Genomic DNA, 19,455 nt, shown 5'->3' on the forward strand with positions numbered 1-19,455 from the left:
TTCGCAGCTCCAAATGGCAGCTGGGGGTAGCTGTTGGAAAAAATGTTTAACTTCAGTGCCCAGAAATCCTGTAACATGACGTCAGTAAACTGCACACAGCACACTCATGTTTAAAACCCGGCCGTCTGTGATGCTTTATACCAAAGGAAACCAAAGAGACGAGAGAGGAAAAGATCAAACGTTGGTGAGTCCAGCTGCTCACTGCTGTTTAGGAGACAGTTTGGATTTCGCTTTTAAGTTTCGATTCGCCAATTCCTCTGGGTGGAGAAGAGTCCAGACTCGACACCAGAATTTCATTTTGGGCAAATAGGGAGAATCTACGGCATCTCAATTAGGGGAATGGGACTTTCTTCTCTACTGCAGCCTCACTTTGTGATTTAGGCTGATAAAACAGATTTATTTTTACATAAACATTGTGCCTAGTGTAGCTTTAAGTTACTAGCTATTAGCCTATAAACATCTTTACTTAAAAACTACTTTTGTAGATCATCTATATATGTGAATATATATGTGAATATATGTAATCATCTATATTTTTTAACTAATGAGTGATGAATTTCAAATAATAATTTCCCTAAAAAATGTCTTTAGTGTTTTCAAATGAAACCTTTAATTTCTTGTGACTTTTGCCTTTTGGGACCAACAGATTTTAGAATATAAAAATGTCAGCATCCTCATAGGGCTTTTATATTTAAAAGTAAGCGTTTAAGAATGCTTACTGTGGCCAAAAGAAGGTAGAAAGCAAAACAGATTCATGATCATTATCAAGGTCATTATAATCAACAATTTAGGAGGACATTCATCCTTATTTTAATCTAATGACACAGACTCAATACACATTAAACCCTGGAGATTGCATAAGGACAGCGAGTAATTACTCTCATTCAGGTATCCATTAAAGACCAGTTATAATGTTGAATCCATGCTAACTGGCTGCTATAATATGGGAGGTGTTTTCAAGCATCGTGGGCAGAAGGACAACTCACTGGTTTCTTGCTCCTTATCTTTTGGTAGTGGCGCCTAAGTTTGAATCCATCATGGAGGATTTGGATGTGGATATTGGAGAGACGTCCCGTTTGGCTGTTGTGGTTGAGGGGAAACCAGACCCAGATATTCTGTGGTATAAGGTATGATATTAGAGAGTGGAATAATTATCATCTTGTATATATTTCTAAAACACCAGAATGTCTGTTAATAGATAATAGATTGAATTTTGAGACCAAACTGAACATTGTCAGTTTTTAGATCCAGTTCTTCGTCATTAATTGTTTGGGTTTTTTTTTTAGACCAAGCTGAATATTAACAGTTGATTGGTTGGTTGCAGGATGATGTTCTTCTCTCTGAGAGCAGCCATTTCACATTCGTGTACGATGACCCAGAATATTCCCTTGTGGTCCTCACCGCCCGTCCAGAAGACTCCGGTGTGTACACCTGCACCGCCAAGAACCTGGCCGGCTCCAGCTCCTGCAAGGCTGAACTCACTGTTCACACAGGTTAGCAGTCCAACATGACATCAACAACACCGTATCCAGCACCGTTCTGTGGTGAAGATAGACTTTCCATGTAGACAACTTTATCCTATTAAAGGATAATTAAGATTATGTTCAACCTGGGCCTTATTTTCCTAGTTTTTGCCATCATGACGATTGATTATGTTAAAAAAATGTGTCACTTACTTCACTAAAGAGCAAGCTCCAACAGTTGAACCCAAAAAGCGATCATAAATTTAGACCAGTCAGTGTCACCCATAGACTGCAAGGGATACCAAAAAAAAAAAACAGCGCCCTTCATTCGAGCTATAAACTCACATTTGAAGTAACTAGACTTGATCTAACAATGAGACTTATATAAGACTATATGCTTGATTCTGTCATATGATCATTTCAAAGAATATGATACATATCAGTGAAAAATACATCCATAGATTTTAATTCTAATTTAAGTAAAATAAAAATTCTATAAGGCAGCAGCTTTATATATGAGGAAATTAGTGGCTATGTCCATGATTTTCAGTAGCATCTTACCGTCTCTCACTAGGGAACACATTGCAGCCAGCCTGCTGAAGCTCTCCCTGAAGGCATGGCAGGCTGCTTTTCTTTCTCCCATAAGACAAAGTTGAAATGCCTGTTTGTGCATTGCTATATGTACTTGACATTACATATCTCTAGTGTCTGTGGAGGGTAGAGAGAGAGAGAGGGGGAGATTTTTCGTCTGATTTGGTTTGATTTGCAGCTGAATTATCCTTTAAAACAAATGGTAAACAACATTGGTAATATGCCAACCCAACAGAAGCTTTGCATGGTTTGCTCATTATTTTGTTCTTCAAATATCCAATGAGAAGGAATGGAGCTATTCGACTAAAATGCTTTAATGCACACTGATCTAGGAGTAATCATCAATGACAGGTGGCATTTTACCAACAGGCTTTGCCTCCATTTGTTGGTTGACATTACCGTTTAGTTCAGATTATATCCATTTGCTTATGCAATAAATATACCAGTATAAGCCGGTTGTCGCTGAAAATTGCACCTCCAAATCTGCACCATATGGGCGGGACCACAAGGTGTTTTGAGACTACAGTATGAAACCATCTGTCACAATACTGGCACACATACACAGACACACACACACACACAAAATGAACTTGCCTATATTGCCGCTCCCTACAGAGCGAAAACAAGCGGCAGAGCCAATGGAGGACGAGGGAACCATTCTGAGGAAGATGAGGCGTTTGACTGATTACCATGACATCCACAAAGAGATAGGGAGGTGAGTAGTTTCAGTGTGTGTGTGTGTGTGTGTTTGTGTGCCTGATTGCACAATGCCAAGACAGCATCCCTTCACACAGACAGCCCATCTACGTTAATGGCTCTGTGAGCACTTAGGGTCGGGCAGTAGGAGGGAGGGGAATCTCACCTGCTTAACAACACCAGACAGAAAATAGAGATGAGTCACCAGTCTGAATGGAGTAAATGCATTGGCGAATAGATGATTTGTTTTGGTCTGACTTGTCGGAGACAGATATTTACCTTCAATTGTAGAACAATAGCAATAACAGAAGATAGCCTGGCAGGAAGGGCAGAGAGAAAAATCTGTTTACAAAAAGCGAGCATATTGTTGTTATGATTATGGATGTCAATTGTGTGAAAAACCTGAGACATGGGGTGTATAATTTTCTCCTCCTTGAGAACATTGTACAGAAGAAAACAAGATCCAAAGAAAGAATGCACGTTTCAGTGTTACAATATTATTTTTTGGTATAATTTTTTGATGTCTTGGACTGTTGAATAGAACAACAGACAACTGAGTAAAACTTGACCTTGGTATTTGGCTCGGTATTTTCTAAACCCATAATGTCATCATTGTGCGACTGTTGATGCAGGGGCGCTTTCTCCTATGTGAAGAGGGCGACTCAGAAGAAGGGGAAGGCCGAGCTTGCCGCCAAGTTCATATCCGCACGGGGCAAGAGGAAGGCCTTGGCTCTCAGAGAGATGGGCTTGCTGTCTGATCTGGACCACGAGAAGATCCTCTATTTCCACGACGCCTTTGAGAAGAAGAACGTGGTGGTGCTCATCACAGAGTTGTATCCTTTAATCTCCAGGATGGGCGGGGAGTTTTTGTTCCAAAACAGATTACAAGTCAGTTTTGAAAGCCAGAAATTGCTGTGTCATTGATCAACAACCCTATCAAACTCTGGCAGATATGATCATTTTGTGCTATGGGGCACTAAAAATCTTACTTATTGCCCCTTTAAAGCTAGAGTTCATACAAAAGAGCGTGTGTGATACAGACACTACCATAACAAAGGCACATCCTTGTCACATCCTTGCCTTGCAGCAAGGCACTACCACCTTACTACTGAGTAGCGATATTCCACATTTTAGCTGCTTCAGTGTCAACCAAAACTGCACTTTTATGCGTCCCAAGGACACAGAAAATTCATAGCATTAATCCTAATGTCTTCTTCAGTCCCCTGGAGGCATGAATGGAGCGCAGCACAGCCTTTTCTCTCTGACTCATCGCAGATGAGTGGAATTAGCAGGAGACGGGGTGTGTGGGAGTTTTGCTCATTTATAATTCATTTCTCATTCGCCTACCACTTGGACTGTGCAGTAAGTTTATATCTCTGTTTTTCCTCAACTGTTGTGTGAAGATGTCACGAGGAATTGCTGGAAAGAATGGCCAAGAAAACAACAGTCATGGAATCAGAGGTTTGTGTCAGGCTGTGTTGGCTGCACTGCGCTATACGTTACATAATATTAGTTTATTTTCTGAATATCGGGTTTGTTGATAAACATGACTTTTCTCTGCAGATCCGGTCTAGTGTTCGGCAGGTTTTGGAGGGTCTCAGTTATCTTCACCAAAAAGACATTGCCCACCTTGATATAAAGGTACATCATTGTACAAATAGTTTCAGTGTACAAATGAAATATTCACACTTTCTTTTTTCAGTAAATTAACTTTGTTTTTGGTATGTACATCCCCTCCTAGCCCGAAAATATTTTAATGGCAAGTCCCAGCAGTGACCAGATCCGCATATGTGACTTTGGAAATGCCATGAAACTGGAGATGTCGGAGGAGCTCTACTGCAAATATGGCACGCCAGAATATGTTGCACCAGAGATTGTTAACCAAACTCCCGTCTCCACGGCAACAGACATCTGGTGAGCCACCTGTTCCCTGGCTTGGAGAGGCGACTACAGACTGCAGGCGCTACCCTTTTTATCTGCGACAAAATAAAACCTCAGCCTTTTATGTGCTTTTATGTTCTCTAAAATCCACTTCTCATTCCTCTCTCCTGCTCTCCCATAGGCCCGTTGGTGTTATCACTTACCTCTGGTATGTTGTTAAATATTTTGTCTTGTGCATGAGCGATAAGAAATACATTGGTTATGGGTTCAGTAATTTGCTATTTTTGTGTTTTGTTGCTGTACTTGATTATTTATGGCTTCAACACATTCTGGCAAAGGACTTAATTGCTTTAGCACAGAAATCTTGATTAAAACAATGACATTTTTTTTGTTGTTGTTGTTGTTAATGAGGTTGTTTTTCATTTCAGCCTAACTGGTGTATCTCCTTTTGCTGGTGAGAATGACAGAGCCACTGCCTTAAACATTCGTAACTACAATGTGGCTTTTGAGGAGAGCATGTTTTCTGACCTCTGCAAAGAAGCTAAGGGATTTGTCATCAAGCTTTTGGTGGTGGACAGACTGTAAGTATCTTGATAACTCTGTCCTGTACTTTATCACAAATATTTCGATCAATCACACAATGCATTTTAGTAATATGTAAACAGTATCTAACAGAGATAGCAACATCCTTCTTCATATGCATATTTTCCCCTCTCCCAGGAGGCCCACTGCAGTTGAGTGCCTTCGTCATCCTTGGTTTAAGGTGAGCTATGATTTTAAAAAAGCTATCACACTGCATTAGGCTATTCATTGTTTAATAGTTTTGTATTTATACATGCACAAGGTTAATGTTGACTACCCTCTTGCTTTTTGTCTCGCAGTCGACAACAAACAAAAGCATCAGCACAGCAATGCTGAAGCAAGTCTTGTCGAGGAGGCGATGGCAGGTATGGCATTGTGATGACAAATTTGTAAACATGCAAATAGTATGTATGAAAAGAGGAGATAAATCAAGACTCCTAGTGTACTTGAATCGTGACTCAGACCAGAGACTCTATATAAAATAGGGCAAACAAGGATATAAACTATCTCAACAAATTCACATGCAGAATTTTCACTCACCCTGCCCTCTATTGGCTTTTCTGCCAGCGTTCCCTGATCAGCTATAAATCCAAGATGGTGATGCGGACCATCCCAGAGCTCCTTAATGACTCGTCCAACCACATCTCCATTGCTGTGGCCCGGCATCTGAAAGAAGGCTCCCCGCCACCCTCCTCATCCTCTGACTCAGATGAAGATGTGGATGAGCTTCCCTTCATTCCCATGCCTCTGTCCATGGTCTTTTCTGGTTCCAGAGTCTCCCTTAATGAGATCCCGGGGGATGAGGATGCCACTGGACGATCCAATGGTACTATTGATGCGACAAGTAAAAAGGAGGACAGGGAGGTGGCAGGTGCAAGAGGAGGGACCAATAAGAGAACAACAGATGAAGAAGAGACCCTAGATGAGGAGAAAGTGGTAAAGACAAAACGGGCTCCCCTTAAGAAAGGATCCAGTGTGGAGTCAGATGATTCACAAACGAAAGCCAGGCGGGCTACTATGAGGAGGGGCAGTTCTGCAGATTCAGCACTGCTTCTCCACATTGATCCAGAAGAGGAAAACACCCATGAGGACTCAGAGGCAAGTAAAAAGAGCCTGAAAAAGGCTGTTTCTATGGAACTACCCAATCGCAGTCCAAGCCCCGGGGCAGCTAAGCTAAGCCAGGAGGATTATGCCCTAAAACTGGAACTGATGAGACAGCGGCTGCTCAGGGGAGGAAGCATGGACAAGAAGATGAGTGGCCTGCGAGGCCCCTTGTTTGAAACACTGGGTATGGATGATGAAAAGCGAACAGGGTCTCTTGATCGGAATTTGAGGAGATCCCGAGTGGGGCCACCAGCGCTCACCAGAGCTGCATCTTCTGAGAGTCCCGGAGAGGATACGCCAAAGACCAAAGTTTTCCGGAAAAGCGCCTCCTTCACTCAGGGGGATTCTGAGCCCATGCCCCTGCACAGGAGGTTTGGAGCCCCCTTAGAGATCCCATCCCTGGGCCATGGTAGCATAGAAGGGAAGAAGCTCCAAGAGGCAACCTCGATGTCCGCACTAACAGAACAAGCAATGCTTGAGTCTACTTCTGCCTCATCCATGGAGAGCACGTCCTTTGTACTACCCACCCCAGAAAGAGTGGACCAACAGCAAAAGCAGAACAATGTCAAAGAACTTGAAGAGATGCAAAATATGGATGAGAAGAATACTAAAATAGATGAGATATCAGAGAGATGGACCAAAGAACGCTTAGAGAAGGCAGATAAAGTAGAATCATTTATTTTGCATTCACAAGATAGGTCGCCCTCTGTACTAGCTCCTATAATTGTCATAGAGGAGGATGATGATGAAGAAGAACAGAAAGAAAATGAGGAATTAAATATTAATGAAGAAGAGGTAAAAGGAGACAGGGATTCTCCTGCAGTTACACCAAAAAATAGTAAACCGTCATCTGCATATGCAAGTGTTATGCAGACTATTGTAGTACCATCTGACAAATCCAAAAGTCCTGCTGTTACCACTACAGCCACACCTAAAGAAACTAAATCCACAGATTCCCCCACATTACCTGAACATCCAGCGGTATTTGCCAAAGTGGCAACTACTCCCAGTTCTCCTTCTACATCATCCACCTCTGATCATTCGACCACCCCTCGGCAGCCTGTGCTCAGAACAGACATCAAAGACATCGACTCAGAGGAGGTATTTGAAGCCAGATTTAAGAAACGGGAGTCGTCTTTGACCCGAGGCCTCCGAAGACTGACCAAGAACAAATCTGAGGAGAAATCCCCTGTACTAAGCCGGAAGGTGGGTGAGGGGGGTGAAGAGGTTTACAGGCCAGGGCCAAAGGGGTCACCTCTAGAAATGGTATCCAAAGGACTGCAGGAGAAATCCAAATCTGTTCAAGACTTGAGGGAAGTGGAGAAGGAAACAGGCCTGGGTCTTATTGGGAGGTTGTCCTTGCGGGCCAAGAGATCGTCATCCGTTGATAAAAAGATAGAGAAACCAAAAGAGGAGAAGACAAGGGAGGAAAAGCCTCAGGAGGTGTCAGAAGCTTCAGCCAGCAAACGGAGGGTTTCATGGGCTATTGGTCGCAGTAAGTCCCTGGATACGAAAGAGCTGGAGAGTGGAGGGGCACAGAGGCAAATAGATGAGAGAGAACAAAAAAAGGCTGAAGAATCATCTGTTTTTGCGATGCGGCGAAAGTTTGAGTCCAAAGTGGCAGGAATCTCTGCCAAACTAAGGACCCAGTCAGAGGAGAGGAAGGATAAAGAGACCAAGATGCGAGCTGAGGGTATTCAGAAAGAGCTGGAGCAGAAGGATTTGAAGAAGGTCAGTGATTCCCCTGTCCTGGCAATGCGACAGAAGTTTGAGAACAAAGTGGCAGGAATGTCCACGAAAATCCGTAGTCAGTCTGAGGAGAGAAGAGAGGATTCTGAGGCAAAGTCGGAGGGAAAGAGAACCCCCCTGTTTACCCGCCATCGTCATTCCCAGTCTGAGGGGCGAGGACTCAAAGGAATGGGCATTCCTGAGAATCAGCTGGCCAAACAGACAGGCGCCGGCGCATCTAAGGAATCGATTGAATCCGCCTCTAGCGTTCATTCCGAAAAAGTCTCTCACACTCCAGAGGGTGACAGGCGATCACGATGGGACAGGTGGGGTTTGACAAGGAATAAGAAAGACAAAACCCCCTCCCAACCGGATCTCCCTTCATCTGTCCCCAAAGAAGAGGATTTGTCAAACCGGCAGCAGTTTACCCGCTCTGCTTCAGATTTCCCCCCCGTGTTCCACATCAAGCTGAAAGACCATGTCTTACTGGAGGGAGATCCTGTCACTCTTAGCTGTCTTCCAGCTGGCAGTCCACATCCACAAATTACATGGATGAAAGGTAGGTTGCAAAACGCTCTTGTAGAAATTCATTTTAGCAGTGTTTGTTCAGAAATAACAGAGGCATTCTAGTATTCCTATCTTAAATCAGAGGTTTCTCCTAACAATGTGTATGTAGTCCTTGTGGTTTTATCCGGGAGCTGCTGCTGAATTGTTTAAATTTGTGTGTTCCAGATCGGAAACCACTGGAGGTGGATGACAGAATGAACCTGATCTCCCACCCAGACGGCAGGCAGCTTCTTATGATCATGAAGACCAGTCGGAGGGATGCTGGACTTTATGAATGTCTAGCTACCAACCCCATAGCCACCATCACCAGCTCCTGTACCTTGTCCCTAGCTTGTAAGTAGCTTGTCAATATGTATATGTAGTAGTATTGGTTGGTAAATTATTCAAATGCTTTTCTGCACCTACACAGCATTTGCTATAATCAATCAAAACCCATTGTTTTGCATTTAATATATTATTTGTGAGGATGTTGCAAAATATGCTTTTTTTTCTCCTCATTCATATTAAATTGACAGGAAACTTCCCTCCTAAATGTAAACAACACAAATTAAACTACATGGAGTGAGTCATCTTATCAGAGGAACAACTGCTCCTTTGCCTTTCATGGAAATATTTATCTTGATAATGTGATGTATCATTGACGATTTTATATAATTGAGTTTAAATTAGAGTGCAAATGATATAAATATTAATGCAATTGATATGAATATTAATGTCAGTTAACAGTAGATTAACTTAATGGATTTTTGCCTGTTCTCATATTCATCACATAATGCGAATGAATGGTGCTCACTGCAATTAAGTAGATGTTGTGCTCTTGTAATCAGCTGTGGCAGGTCATACTCCATTATCCATTCACGTCTTTGTTCAGACAATGCACCAATAACAACAGCAAGATTGCCAAAGTGATCTTTGAGGCTGCGGTGGAAAATATATTTCTCAGATGTCAGGCACAATACATTGCATTTTAACTTTATTTCTCACGACTCGGGACGCGGAGTATAACTCATTTCAACCACCGATGCTATTTGTCTCCGCTTGATAATCTATCAGCGGTGTGAAAAATCCCCCAGACAGCTCATCTCGCCCGGAGCCACAGCTCAATTGTCCACGCCGCTGGGCCAGCTTCACGGAAAACATGTTGTGAAATTAAGGAATGATGCTATTAGTGTCAGGTTTGGTTTGGTTTAACGACAAAACTCAAACCCTCGCCTGGTCCTGTTTTTTACCTTGGACTTGGAAAAATGAACATCTTGTCATTTCCTGATTTTTATTGAGAGAGGAATTTATGCTTTTTCATATTTCACAGTTATTTGGCCTCTTGAATCTCAGCCAGCTTCATAATTTGTGACATTTTCATATAACAAAATTGACATACTCTCTATCGCCAATTGCTATAACACAATAGTGATTCAACCTATACCCAGTTCATGAAAGCTTTTACATTTGCTGTTCTAAATACCTGGTGTCAGGTAGGTCAGATTTCCATTCAAGTACTGTATGTAATAGCACCTTTCAGTGCGCCCTTTCGCCTCATCCCACCTACTTATCCATCTTTCCCTCTTCTCTACCCTCCTTTTCCACCCACCCCCATGCCCTGCTCACCACTGCTCAAGGTGTCCCTAAGCGGCCCGGGACCCCTGAGATCCCCCAGACTTACAACAACACGGCCCTGGTGCTCTGGAAGCCAGCGGACACCAAGGCCCCCTGCAGCTACACCCTGGAAAGAAAGACAGAGGGTGAGTGGACATTATCATTAAATAAACTTTTTTTTTTTACTGAATGGCAACATTTAAAGAATAATTCAAAAACTTTTTTCCTGATTTTTGTCTTTATTTTGATGTGAAATGCATTACAAAACACATACTTGTTGTGTGCCATTATCAGCAGGCATAGCCACACAAGGAAAACTGATATTATATTCAAGGATTCAAGTTCCTAGGAGGTAACAATATTTAAACGGCTTAAACAATGTTTGAGTATGTGGAAGATGCTTGGGGAAAAACGCTTCCAAATCCGTAGACGCTGACACAGAGAAAATGAGTCAATCCATAAGGGAATAGTCACTGTACCGAACTGCTGTCAAAGCTTTTGTCATTATGCACAGTGAGTCATTATTATTATATAGTGACTCGCATTTGGATTACCAGATTTGTATCAGCTGATATGAATATTTATTGAATTTTGTGGTCTGAAAAATCTCAAAGGCATCCTGGCATGTATCTCCTTGTCACCTCATTCCAAATTTAATCTGTGCCAGGCAGCTGCTGATGCAGCTCCTTATCCACCGAATAGTGTGTCACCACCTAATTTACATTTTAATACAGGTCTGTTTCATCGCACCTGCATAAGGAGTAAAACACCATAACGCATCATTTCTCAGCAGGGCAACTGAGTGTTAAATTGTTTGTATATACCTGAACATTTTTTGCAACGAGGATTATCTCAAGCTTCGGTTTTTAATCACATCCATGCACAAATCTTTTCCATTCTATCAGTTTGACAACACTGCTATCTAGTGTTGAATCTGTGAACTACAACAAAGAATTTGACATCCACAGTGAAAATAGAAGGTATTCAGCTTTGCTCAACTCCTGCTCCTATTTTTTCCTTTGAGACTCTCATCTTCCTCTCTTTTCACTAATTTAAAATATTGTATATACCATTTGGTTGATGGTTTTATCCAGAACACCTTATATCCATACATTTTTTGAGTATTGTTGGCCCAACTGAACCCCTGACTCTTGGAGTGTCCATGCCATGCTCCACCCATAGAGCTCCAGACAACATCATATTAAATATATCCCTTTCTTTGCTGCTGTTCCCCTCTGTTCTGTTCTGCAGGAGATGCTAACTGGCTGATCGTTGCCACTGGAGTGGTCGACTGCTACTACAATGTCACTGACCTGCCACTAGGGGGCACCTTTAGGTTCCGAGTCGCCTGTGTCAACAAGGCGGGACAGGGGCCTTACAGCAACTGGTCTGCTCAAGTCAGCCTGGACTCAAAAGGTATTGTATTATACAAGAGTTAACATGCAAGTAGTTAATTGATTAATATACAATCAGGGTGTAATTGTTGTGTAACTGTACTGGGCTGGACTTAACAATGGCTTTGACTCATCAGGTATTTTATACACCGCGTATGGAGAATAGCGTTACATTTCTCATTGAGTTTCAAAGTGGTTGTATCTGGTATGCTGTGGCAGTTGACTTTTTTTTTTCAAGGGATTAGTGCATTTCAAAACACATTTTGATTGATTTATGTTGCACTTTTCAAAGCACATTTAGAAAGCGCTTTACAAAGGGTTTAAAAAAGCATTTAAAATCAGTAGCAAAAGCATTAAAAACAAAGTAAGAAATATAAAAGCAAGGCAAGAGTGTATGTGTCACAACAGGTGTTAGTTTCATTTTATGTTTTAAATGTCATTGTTTTATGTGTGTCTTTTGTGTGCTGTTTGTGTTTAAATGTTTTTAATATCAGTGCTGCCTCTTGGTCATGTCATTGTAAAAGAGACTTGTTCTCAATGGGACTTTCTGGTAAAACATAAACAAAAAGAAAAGGTCATTACATAAAAGCAAGTCTACAAAGAAAGGACTGAGGAATAAGGAGGTTGAATTTCATGTGTCCTCCTGTCTGTCTGTCTGTTCTCACAGTTGGAGGAGCCTCACCAGCTGTGGCCGTTGTGAAGACGGTCCCCGCTCCACCCGCACCGATGGTCACCTCCTCAATAACCGTCCCTCCACTCAAACCGGTCCAGACCAGCCCTCCCAGCAAAACCGTCTCCACTGTCTCCTCCTCCTCTAAAGATGCAGCTTCCTCTCCTCCCTTCCCTCTGCCAACCGCCTCCCTATCATCCAAGATGGCGGCCACACCCACCCCTCCGTCCTCAGCGCCCTCCAGCCCTACGACAAACCCTCCGTCGCCGTCTGCGAGCCCCGTCACCCAGGAGCTTCACCCGACAAGCTCCAGCCTCTCTTCTTCACCCGCAGTCAAGCCGCCGCCGCCCTTCGTCCTCCCGAAGCCCCAGAGTCCGATCAACGTGGTGTCGCCCATGACCCAGACCCCGCCCGTATCCCCCCCGCCCCCCCTCGTCACCCCGCCCTCCACCCCGACCAAGCCGGTCGTGTCCTCGGTGCCCACCTACGTCCCCACCGCCACCGCCCGCGTGGCCCCCACCCCCGTCTCCGCTCCCTCCTTCTCCCCCCAAGTGCTCCAGGTTTCCAGCCTGAGCCCCATCGGCGAGGGGGCCAGCACCCCCGCCCGAGGGACCCCCTCTGGACGCGCCACCCCCTCCACCACTCTGCGACAAGGGGTTCCCCAGAAACCCTACACCTTCCTGGATGAGAAAGCCAGGTGAGAAAGTTCAATAAGCAGGGATTTTAATGTTTTTAGGCTGACAAAAAATGTATGACCAAAATATATATTAGAAAAAAATATATTAGGGTTATACCGATATATCGACATTTGCCTTTTATTAAAAATTGTATGTCAGCCTGTGATATCGTCCACCTCCAGTATGATGGTTCCTCCCTGGCAACAGCTAACATGTTTTTATTTTCGTTTTTATGTCAGATACTTTTATTTCAGATTTTAAATCATTTCAGTGTGGTGTGGGAGGATTTTACTCAGCAGCTTCAGGGGTGACAGTCTGTAAAAACCTGCAGTGAAACCTGCCTCACTCTGTCTTAAGGAGCTGCCGACCCACCTAAAAGAATTTCATTAGTTAGGGTTTCAGCGGAGAGTTTTAGTGGTCTAAATGCCGTTTCATAGGCTTTTCTCCCCAGCTAAATTCTTTGGATTTGTTTTTTATTTTTGTTAATGACAATGGCAAAATGAAACAATAGTGAATATCAGAAAAGCACAAAATTTCACCTTTCAGCAGCTTCAGTCCAAAAATATTGATGTTAGTGTCAGCTGTCAAAAACCCATACTAGTTGAGCCCTAGTTCACATCATAATAAGTAGTATCAAATTGATGTATTTTATATAGTGATAGGGTCTTTTAAAGCGGGAAAGTGTAATTTGGGATTGTATTGGTGGTTGTTTGACTGATGACTACTGACTGGAAGTAAGGATTTACCCAACTTTTCATTTACCACTACATCACTGCTAGTAAGTCTAGTAAATTTCTCCCCACATAGCTAAAAAGAAGCTTTTTGCATCGACCCAAATTCATGTTGAACTCTCACTGACAAGATGAATCTTCTTTATCTCAACGCTGTCACTCAGTAATGTTGTTATATGACCTGTTACCAGGGGGCGGTTCGGAGTCGTCCGGGAGTGCCGCGAGAACTCGACCGGCAGAGTCTACATGGCGAAGATCGTTCCCTACGACCAGGAGAACAAACCAGAGGTCCTGAAGGAGTACGAGATCCTCAAGTCGCTCCACAACGAGAAGGTCATGGCTCTGCACGAGGCCTACGTCACGCCTCGCTACCTGGTGCTGGTGGCAGAGTACTGCAGCGGCAAAGAGCTGCTGTACAGCCTCATAGACAGGTGAATCTCTTCATCTGACTCTCTCTCTGTCACACACACACACACACACACACACAGATACACTCCCAAAGGAGGGGGATTTTCACCAGCCAGACAGGTTTCCTTAGATCAGCAGAGTACAAAATTCTCTGAATGGAGCTGTTGAATAATAGAAAACTGTGGTTGTTCTGGGCAGCTGTCAGTGTGAATGTGTGTGAAGTGTGGCGTTGCTGAAGAAAAGCAGGCATGCTCTGGATAGACAAAGAGACTTTTTTCTTTGTCTTTTTTTTTTTTTTTCTCAAGAATATTTTTATTGAATTTTACACAAGTAAACAAAATATGCACAGGAAGTTTGTAAAGTGCACAACAGATATGTTGAGTTTAAAGAGCACATCAGAAATGTCAACTTTGCAGAAAACATCTATGATAGAGGAGCACATCGTGCAATCTTGTCCCAATCACCCCTCACCCCCCCCAGCCCCATCTACAAGCCGGAATTCCATATATGAAAGGGTGTTTCGTCCCTGGAGTAATACAGGAAGGTGCTGGCTGTCTGGTTTTATATTTAGAAAAGAAAGAAAGGAAAATAAATAGATAAATAAACAAGTAAATGAATAAAAGAAGGGGGGTTAAGAAACTGATAAACTTATACAGATTGTATTACTGACAGGAATCAGCAGAGAGACAAAAGACAAAAAGCGAGTGAGGGAATAGGTCCTTAGTTTGACTGGAGGTTTTGAAAGTACTTCAGGAAAGGTCCTCACACCTTTTAGAACTTTTTGTTGGAGTTACAAACTCAGTAGCGGATCTTTTCGAGATTTAGACAGGACATAACGAGTGCGGCATTTGATTGGAGTCAGGCGTACGTCGTCCTCTCCGGTGGTGCCAAAAAGGGCGACCAGAGGGTTGGGTTCTAGGTTGAAATTGAGGATTAGGGATAAGGTTTGGAAAACGTCCCTCCAGTATTTTTCGAGGCTAGGACACGTCCAGAACATGTGGATAAGGGAAGCCTCACCTCTCCTACATTTGTCACAGCAGGGATCCACATCTGGTTAAATACGAGATAATTTGGCTTTGGACATACGGGCCCTATGTACGACCTTAAATTGTAGCAGACAGTGACGGGAACAGAGGGATGTTGAATTAACCAGCTCGAAGATTGAATCCCATACATCGTCCGACAGTGAAAGGTTCAAATCCTGCTCCCAGGCAGTTTTAATTTTGTCGAGAGGGGCACGTCTTATACCTGCCAGCTTGTCATGGATAACGGATATTAAACCTTTGCATGACGGTTGTAAACTAAGAAACGCATCAGCGGTGTTTGTATCAGGTGCCCCAGGGAAATTTGGTATCTGAGAGTGGAGAAAGTGTCTGGTTTGCAGATACCTGAAAAAATGGGTATTTGGTAGGTTGAACTTTTCAAAAAGTTGTTCAAATGATGCAAAACTGTTATCAATAATCTTCTCTAATCTTTAAAGTGCTCAATACCCATTCTGTGCCATTCTTGACAAGCAGAATCAAGTAAAGAAGGTTGGAAGAGGTGATTGGATAGAATATTAGGACTTGAGAGAGAAAAACCATAAAAACCAAAGTGTTTTCTGAACTGAGCCCATACTCTCACGGTGTGCCTGACAACCGGATTATCAATTGATTTATTTGGGGGAAGAGGGAGTGAGGATCCAAGGAGTGCTGGAATGGAAAGGTTTTTGACAGAGTTCAACTCCATTGCCACCCATGATGGACAGTCAGCTCGGTTATGAAAGTGTGACCAAAACATAAGGTATATTGGCCGCCCAGTAATAAAAGCGGAAATTAGGCAGCGCCATGCCTCCGTCGCTTTTAGATTTTTGAAGATGGACTTTATTTATTCTTTGTCTTTTTTTATTTTATTTATCCAGGAAAGGTTGACTGAGCATGCTTGATCTTTCCCAGCAATGCCTTGCTTCACATTTATACAGTTACACATATTCCCATAGATATATACAGTAGATAGATAGATAGATAGATAGATAGATAGATAGATAGATAGATACTTTATTTATCCTAGTCAGCAACAGAAACACACATTTGAGACACGATTAACAACATAGCAAAATGCTTTAATAAAGCCAGTGGTGGAAGTGCTGGAATGTCCTACTCAAGTAAAACTGTACTGTTACTTTGCTGATATTTTACTTAATTAGAAGTAAAAGTACTGTTGTAATAAATCTACCTAAGTAAAGGTAAAAAGTAGCTCATTTAAAATGTAGTAAAAGTTACTGAGTTACTTTTTAGAAAACAGAATATTGTTAGATGGGATCTTTTCTATGTGATTCCAAGCTTGATTCTTTTCATTGGAAAATTTGGAAATTACACAATTAAGTAAAGCAAATAAAGCCAGATTTCTCTTCTCACTGTGAATGACTCCACAATTTGTCAATTTATGATGGTCCAGTTACAGTAATACAATACTTCAGTAAAAATGTACTTAAGTAAAAGTAAAATGCCTGACAGTACAAGTACACAAAAAAGCCACTCAATTACAGTAACATGAGTAAATGTAATTAGTTGGTTGCTAATACAAATCAAGCAATAAGCAATAAAATAAAGGTTTAAAACTTACTAAAACACACACGCCAGTTAAAATCCCGTTTTTTGCCCTCGTGAGGTTCCGTTACTCGGAGGACGACGTGGTGGGCTACCTGGTCCAGATCCTGCAGGGAGTCGAGTATCTCCACAACCGCCGCATCCTCCACCTGGACCTGAAGCCGGACAACATCATGGTGACCAACCTCAACGCCGTCAAGATCGTGGACTTCGGGAGCGCGCAGAGCTTCAACCCCCTCAACCTCAAACGCCACGACTCTGAAACGGGAACGCTGGAGTTTATGGGTGAGGACGAGCTTTCCCAGACTTCCATGATAGACAAAAGACGGGTTTACTGGTGTAAGGGTGTTTTCTTTTGTTTACATCCTCATTATTTCATTGTCTTTCATTTAAATCTACTCCGAAGTGTAAAGCAAAAACCCCAGAAATCCACGATTCATGAAAATCTTCTGTTTTGACTACATTGATCTCTAACTTTTCTAAAATTGCACACACGTGATCCAAGCTCCCGAGATGGTGAAAGGCGATGTGGTCGGTCCTCCTACGGATATTTGGACTGTTGGAGTCGTCACCTACATCATGTGAGTGGAACATCCTCTTAAAATAATCCAAATATTTGAAGGGTTTCATTGCAAAAACGCTGTATATTCATTTTTTGGGGGGGAGGGAATGATGCTCATTGCTCAGTATTTCAAAAAGGTGAATGTTTCATTTTGGAATTAACCTCTTTACTTCTTCTTATCAACACTGAACACACTCATTATCAAACCTGTCTTTTTGTGGGGGGTTTTTTGTGTGTGTTTTTTTTACCAGGCTTAGTGGCAGGCTGCCTTTCCAAGATAAAGACCCGCTACAGACCGAATCCAAAATCCAGATGGCGAAGTTTGACCCGACAAAACTGTACCCCAATGTGTCCCAAAGTGCCTCTGCCTTCCTCAAGAAGATGTTGAGCAGTTACGCCTGGTGAGTTTCACTAGAGACATTTGGGACTTTCCATCAAACAAGTGACAATATCTTGAAATTAGATGGATCGCTCCACTAGTATCAAGACCAGTGAAGTTATCTCACCCCATTGGCATGTTTTCACTTGTCAAGATATTTTGGGATATTTTTTGCTGTAATTGCTCAGTTTGACATGAATGTACTGTGCGTGTGTGTACTTCCAGGGCCCGTCCGACTACGAAGGACTGCTTCACCCACGCCTGGCTGCAGGACTCCTACCTGATGAAGCTGAGGAGGCAGACTCTCACCTTCACCACCGGCCGACTCAAAGAGTTCCTGGTGGAGCAGCATTGCCGGCGCGCGGAGGACGCCACCAAGCACAAGGTGTCGCTGCGCACCTACCAGAGCTCGCCCCAGTCCCCGACCTCCGGGACGCCGCCGCACGCTCCCGGCCCAAAGTGAGACGGGGGGGGGGGGGGGGGGGGGGGGAGTGTCTGTTTTTCAGCACCGTCACACCCTGTAACTCCTCCGTGAACCGCTGCTGCGTTTGGAAATGTCGGCCTGCCAAGCGAGTTACAGGTGAACGCGGGGGAGCTGAAAGATCCTCACAAGAGACCGGAGTCCGCTTTTCGATTTTCAGGGGAAACACTAATAGGATTCTGAGATGAAACACAAAACACATGTCCCAAGAGAAGAGGAGCAGACCGCTGTTTGATGTCTGGGTCAAATGGAAGAATTTCAATACAGCTCATAAAAGTTTCATCCGCTGAAAGGACACAGGGATGTTCTTGGGCTTTCTTTGACCGATTGCACGATTTCTCCATCTTTTTTTTCTTTTTCTTTTTTCGGATGAGGTGCATTTCACTTCACAAACTTCAGTCACATTGTGAATTCTGAAATTTACATATTGATATTTGGTTTAGATGAACACTGGTCTCCACTCTGCACGATCAGCCTGGAACATGTATATCCATTTTTTAGAGCGCAGCCTTGTTTATGTCACTAAAGTTGGTAGTAAACTACTCATGTGAATGTACCATGATTTAAGCTGCTAATTTATTTTGCATTTACTTACACGTTTTAAAACTCAAAACCAAAAATATGTTTTTCTCTTGAAATTGTTTACTTTTTTCCATGTTAATTTATTTGCATGTGTGTGTGTGTGTGTGTGTGTGTGTGTGCGCGCGAGCATTTTTGATTCACTTTTCAGATTAGTATCAAGGCAAAAAATAAGGAGTGTCTTTGTGATCGGTGTTAGGATTCACACAGTGAAAACGAGCTATTTTAGAGTAACCTAGCAATTTGTGGTACAACTTATTGTTCTGTGGTTAAATCTGAAGTTAACTGTAATACAATTGTATGAAAAACAGTCAATAATGTAGATAACATTTTACTTGGAAAAGTCATACACTGGTAAATTGCTGTGGTTTCTCAGTATTACCCATTGGTTGGTCAGGTTGCTCGAAGCATGATCACCCAGTCAGTGCCTAAAATGGATCAATATCCAAAATATTTATCTTGTAAATGTGTTGTCATTGCTACTAATTCACAATAGATGAGTTATTATTTTGGTTTAAACAAAGCAAAAGTTTGACTATATTGAACTGAATATTTGGACGTCATAATAACAGATACATAGATTCTTACATACATGCATACATACATGCCTACATACATACATACATGCCTACATACATGCAAACATACCTACAGTACATGCAGTCCTTGTAATAATGGAATGTCTTGTGTATTACTCTATCACAGTGTTCCTTTTTGTATGAATTTGAACGGTTGAAGATTTGTAAATGTACCAATTTGCGGTGTTTATATGTGGACAAAG

The 19,455-nt window shown here is 42.6% G+C and overlaps 1 protein-coding gene across 1 annotated transcript in view; it reads left to right on the forward strand.

Annotated features, from left to right (window-relative positions):
• spega (striated muscle enriched protein kinase a) overlaps positions 1 to 19,455 on the forward strand; it is a 54,951-nt gene extending 35,496 nt beyond the window's left edge. The window contains exons 21-43 of the mRNA XM_078291244.1: positions 1,015 to 1,127; positions 1,325 to 1,493; positions 2,670 to 2,769; positions 3,383 to 3,583; positions 4,154 to 4,211; positions 4,314 to 4,391; positions 4,492 to 4,664; positions 4,813 to 4,839; positions 5,060 to 5,212; positions 5,352 to 5,394; positions 5,513 to 5,578; positions 5,781 to 6,963; positions 7,141 to 8,604; positions 8,778 to 8,945; positions 10,229 to 10,351; positions 11,457 to 11,621; positions 12,267 to 12,328; positions 12,371 to 12,966; positions 13,869 to 14,108; positions 16,735 to 16,958; positions 17,179 to 17,254; positions 17,487 to 17,636; positions 17,840 to 19,455. Of these exons, the coding sequence (XP_078147370.1) occupies positions 1,015 to 1,127; positions 1,325 to 1,493; positions 2,670 to 2,769; positions 3,383 to 3,583; positions 4,154 to 4,211; positions 4,314 to 4,391; positions 4,492 to 4,664; positions 4,813 to 4,839; positions 5,060 to 5,212; positions 5,352 to 5,394; positions 5,513 to 5,578; positions 5,781 to 6,963; positions 7,141 to 8,604; positions 8,778 to 8,945; positions 10,229 to 10,351; positions 11,457 to 11,621; positions 12,267 to 12,328; positions 12,371 to 12,966; positions 13,869 to 14,108; positions 16,735 to 16,958; positions 17,179 to 17,254; positions 17,487 to 17,636; positions 17,840 to 18,077 (5,870 nt within the window). The 3' untranslated portion in view covers positions 18,078 to 19,455. The remainder of the gene's footprint in view (positions 1 to 1,014; positions 1,128 to 1,324; positions 1,494 to 2,669; positions 2,770 to 3,382; positions 3,584 to 4,153; positions 4,212 to 4,313; positions 4,392 to 4,491; positions 4,665 to 4,812; positions 4,840 to 5,059; positions 5,213 to 5,351; positions 5,395 to 5,512; positions 5,579 to 5,780; positions 6,964 to 7,140; positions 8,605 to 8,777; positions 8,946 to 10,228; positions 10,352 to 11,456; positions 11,622 to 12,266; positions 12,329 to 12,370; positions 12,967 to 13,868; positions 14,109 to 16,734; positions 16,959 to 17,178; positions 17,255 to 17,486; positions 17,637 to 17,839) is intronic.

Source organism: Centroberyx gerrardi, chromosome 21 (assembly GCF_048128805.1).
Source record: "Centroberyx gerrardi isolate f3 chromosome 21, fCenGer3.hap1.cur.20231027, whole genome shotgun sequence".
In the NCBI taxonomy this organism is placed as follows: domain Eukaryota; kingdom Metazoa; phylum Chordata; class Actinopteri; order Beryciformes; family Berycidae; genus Centroberyx; species Centroberyx gerrardi.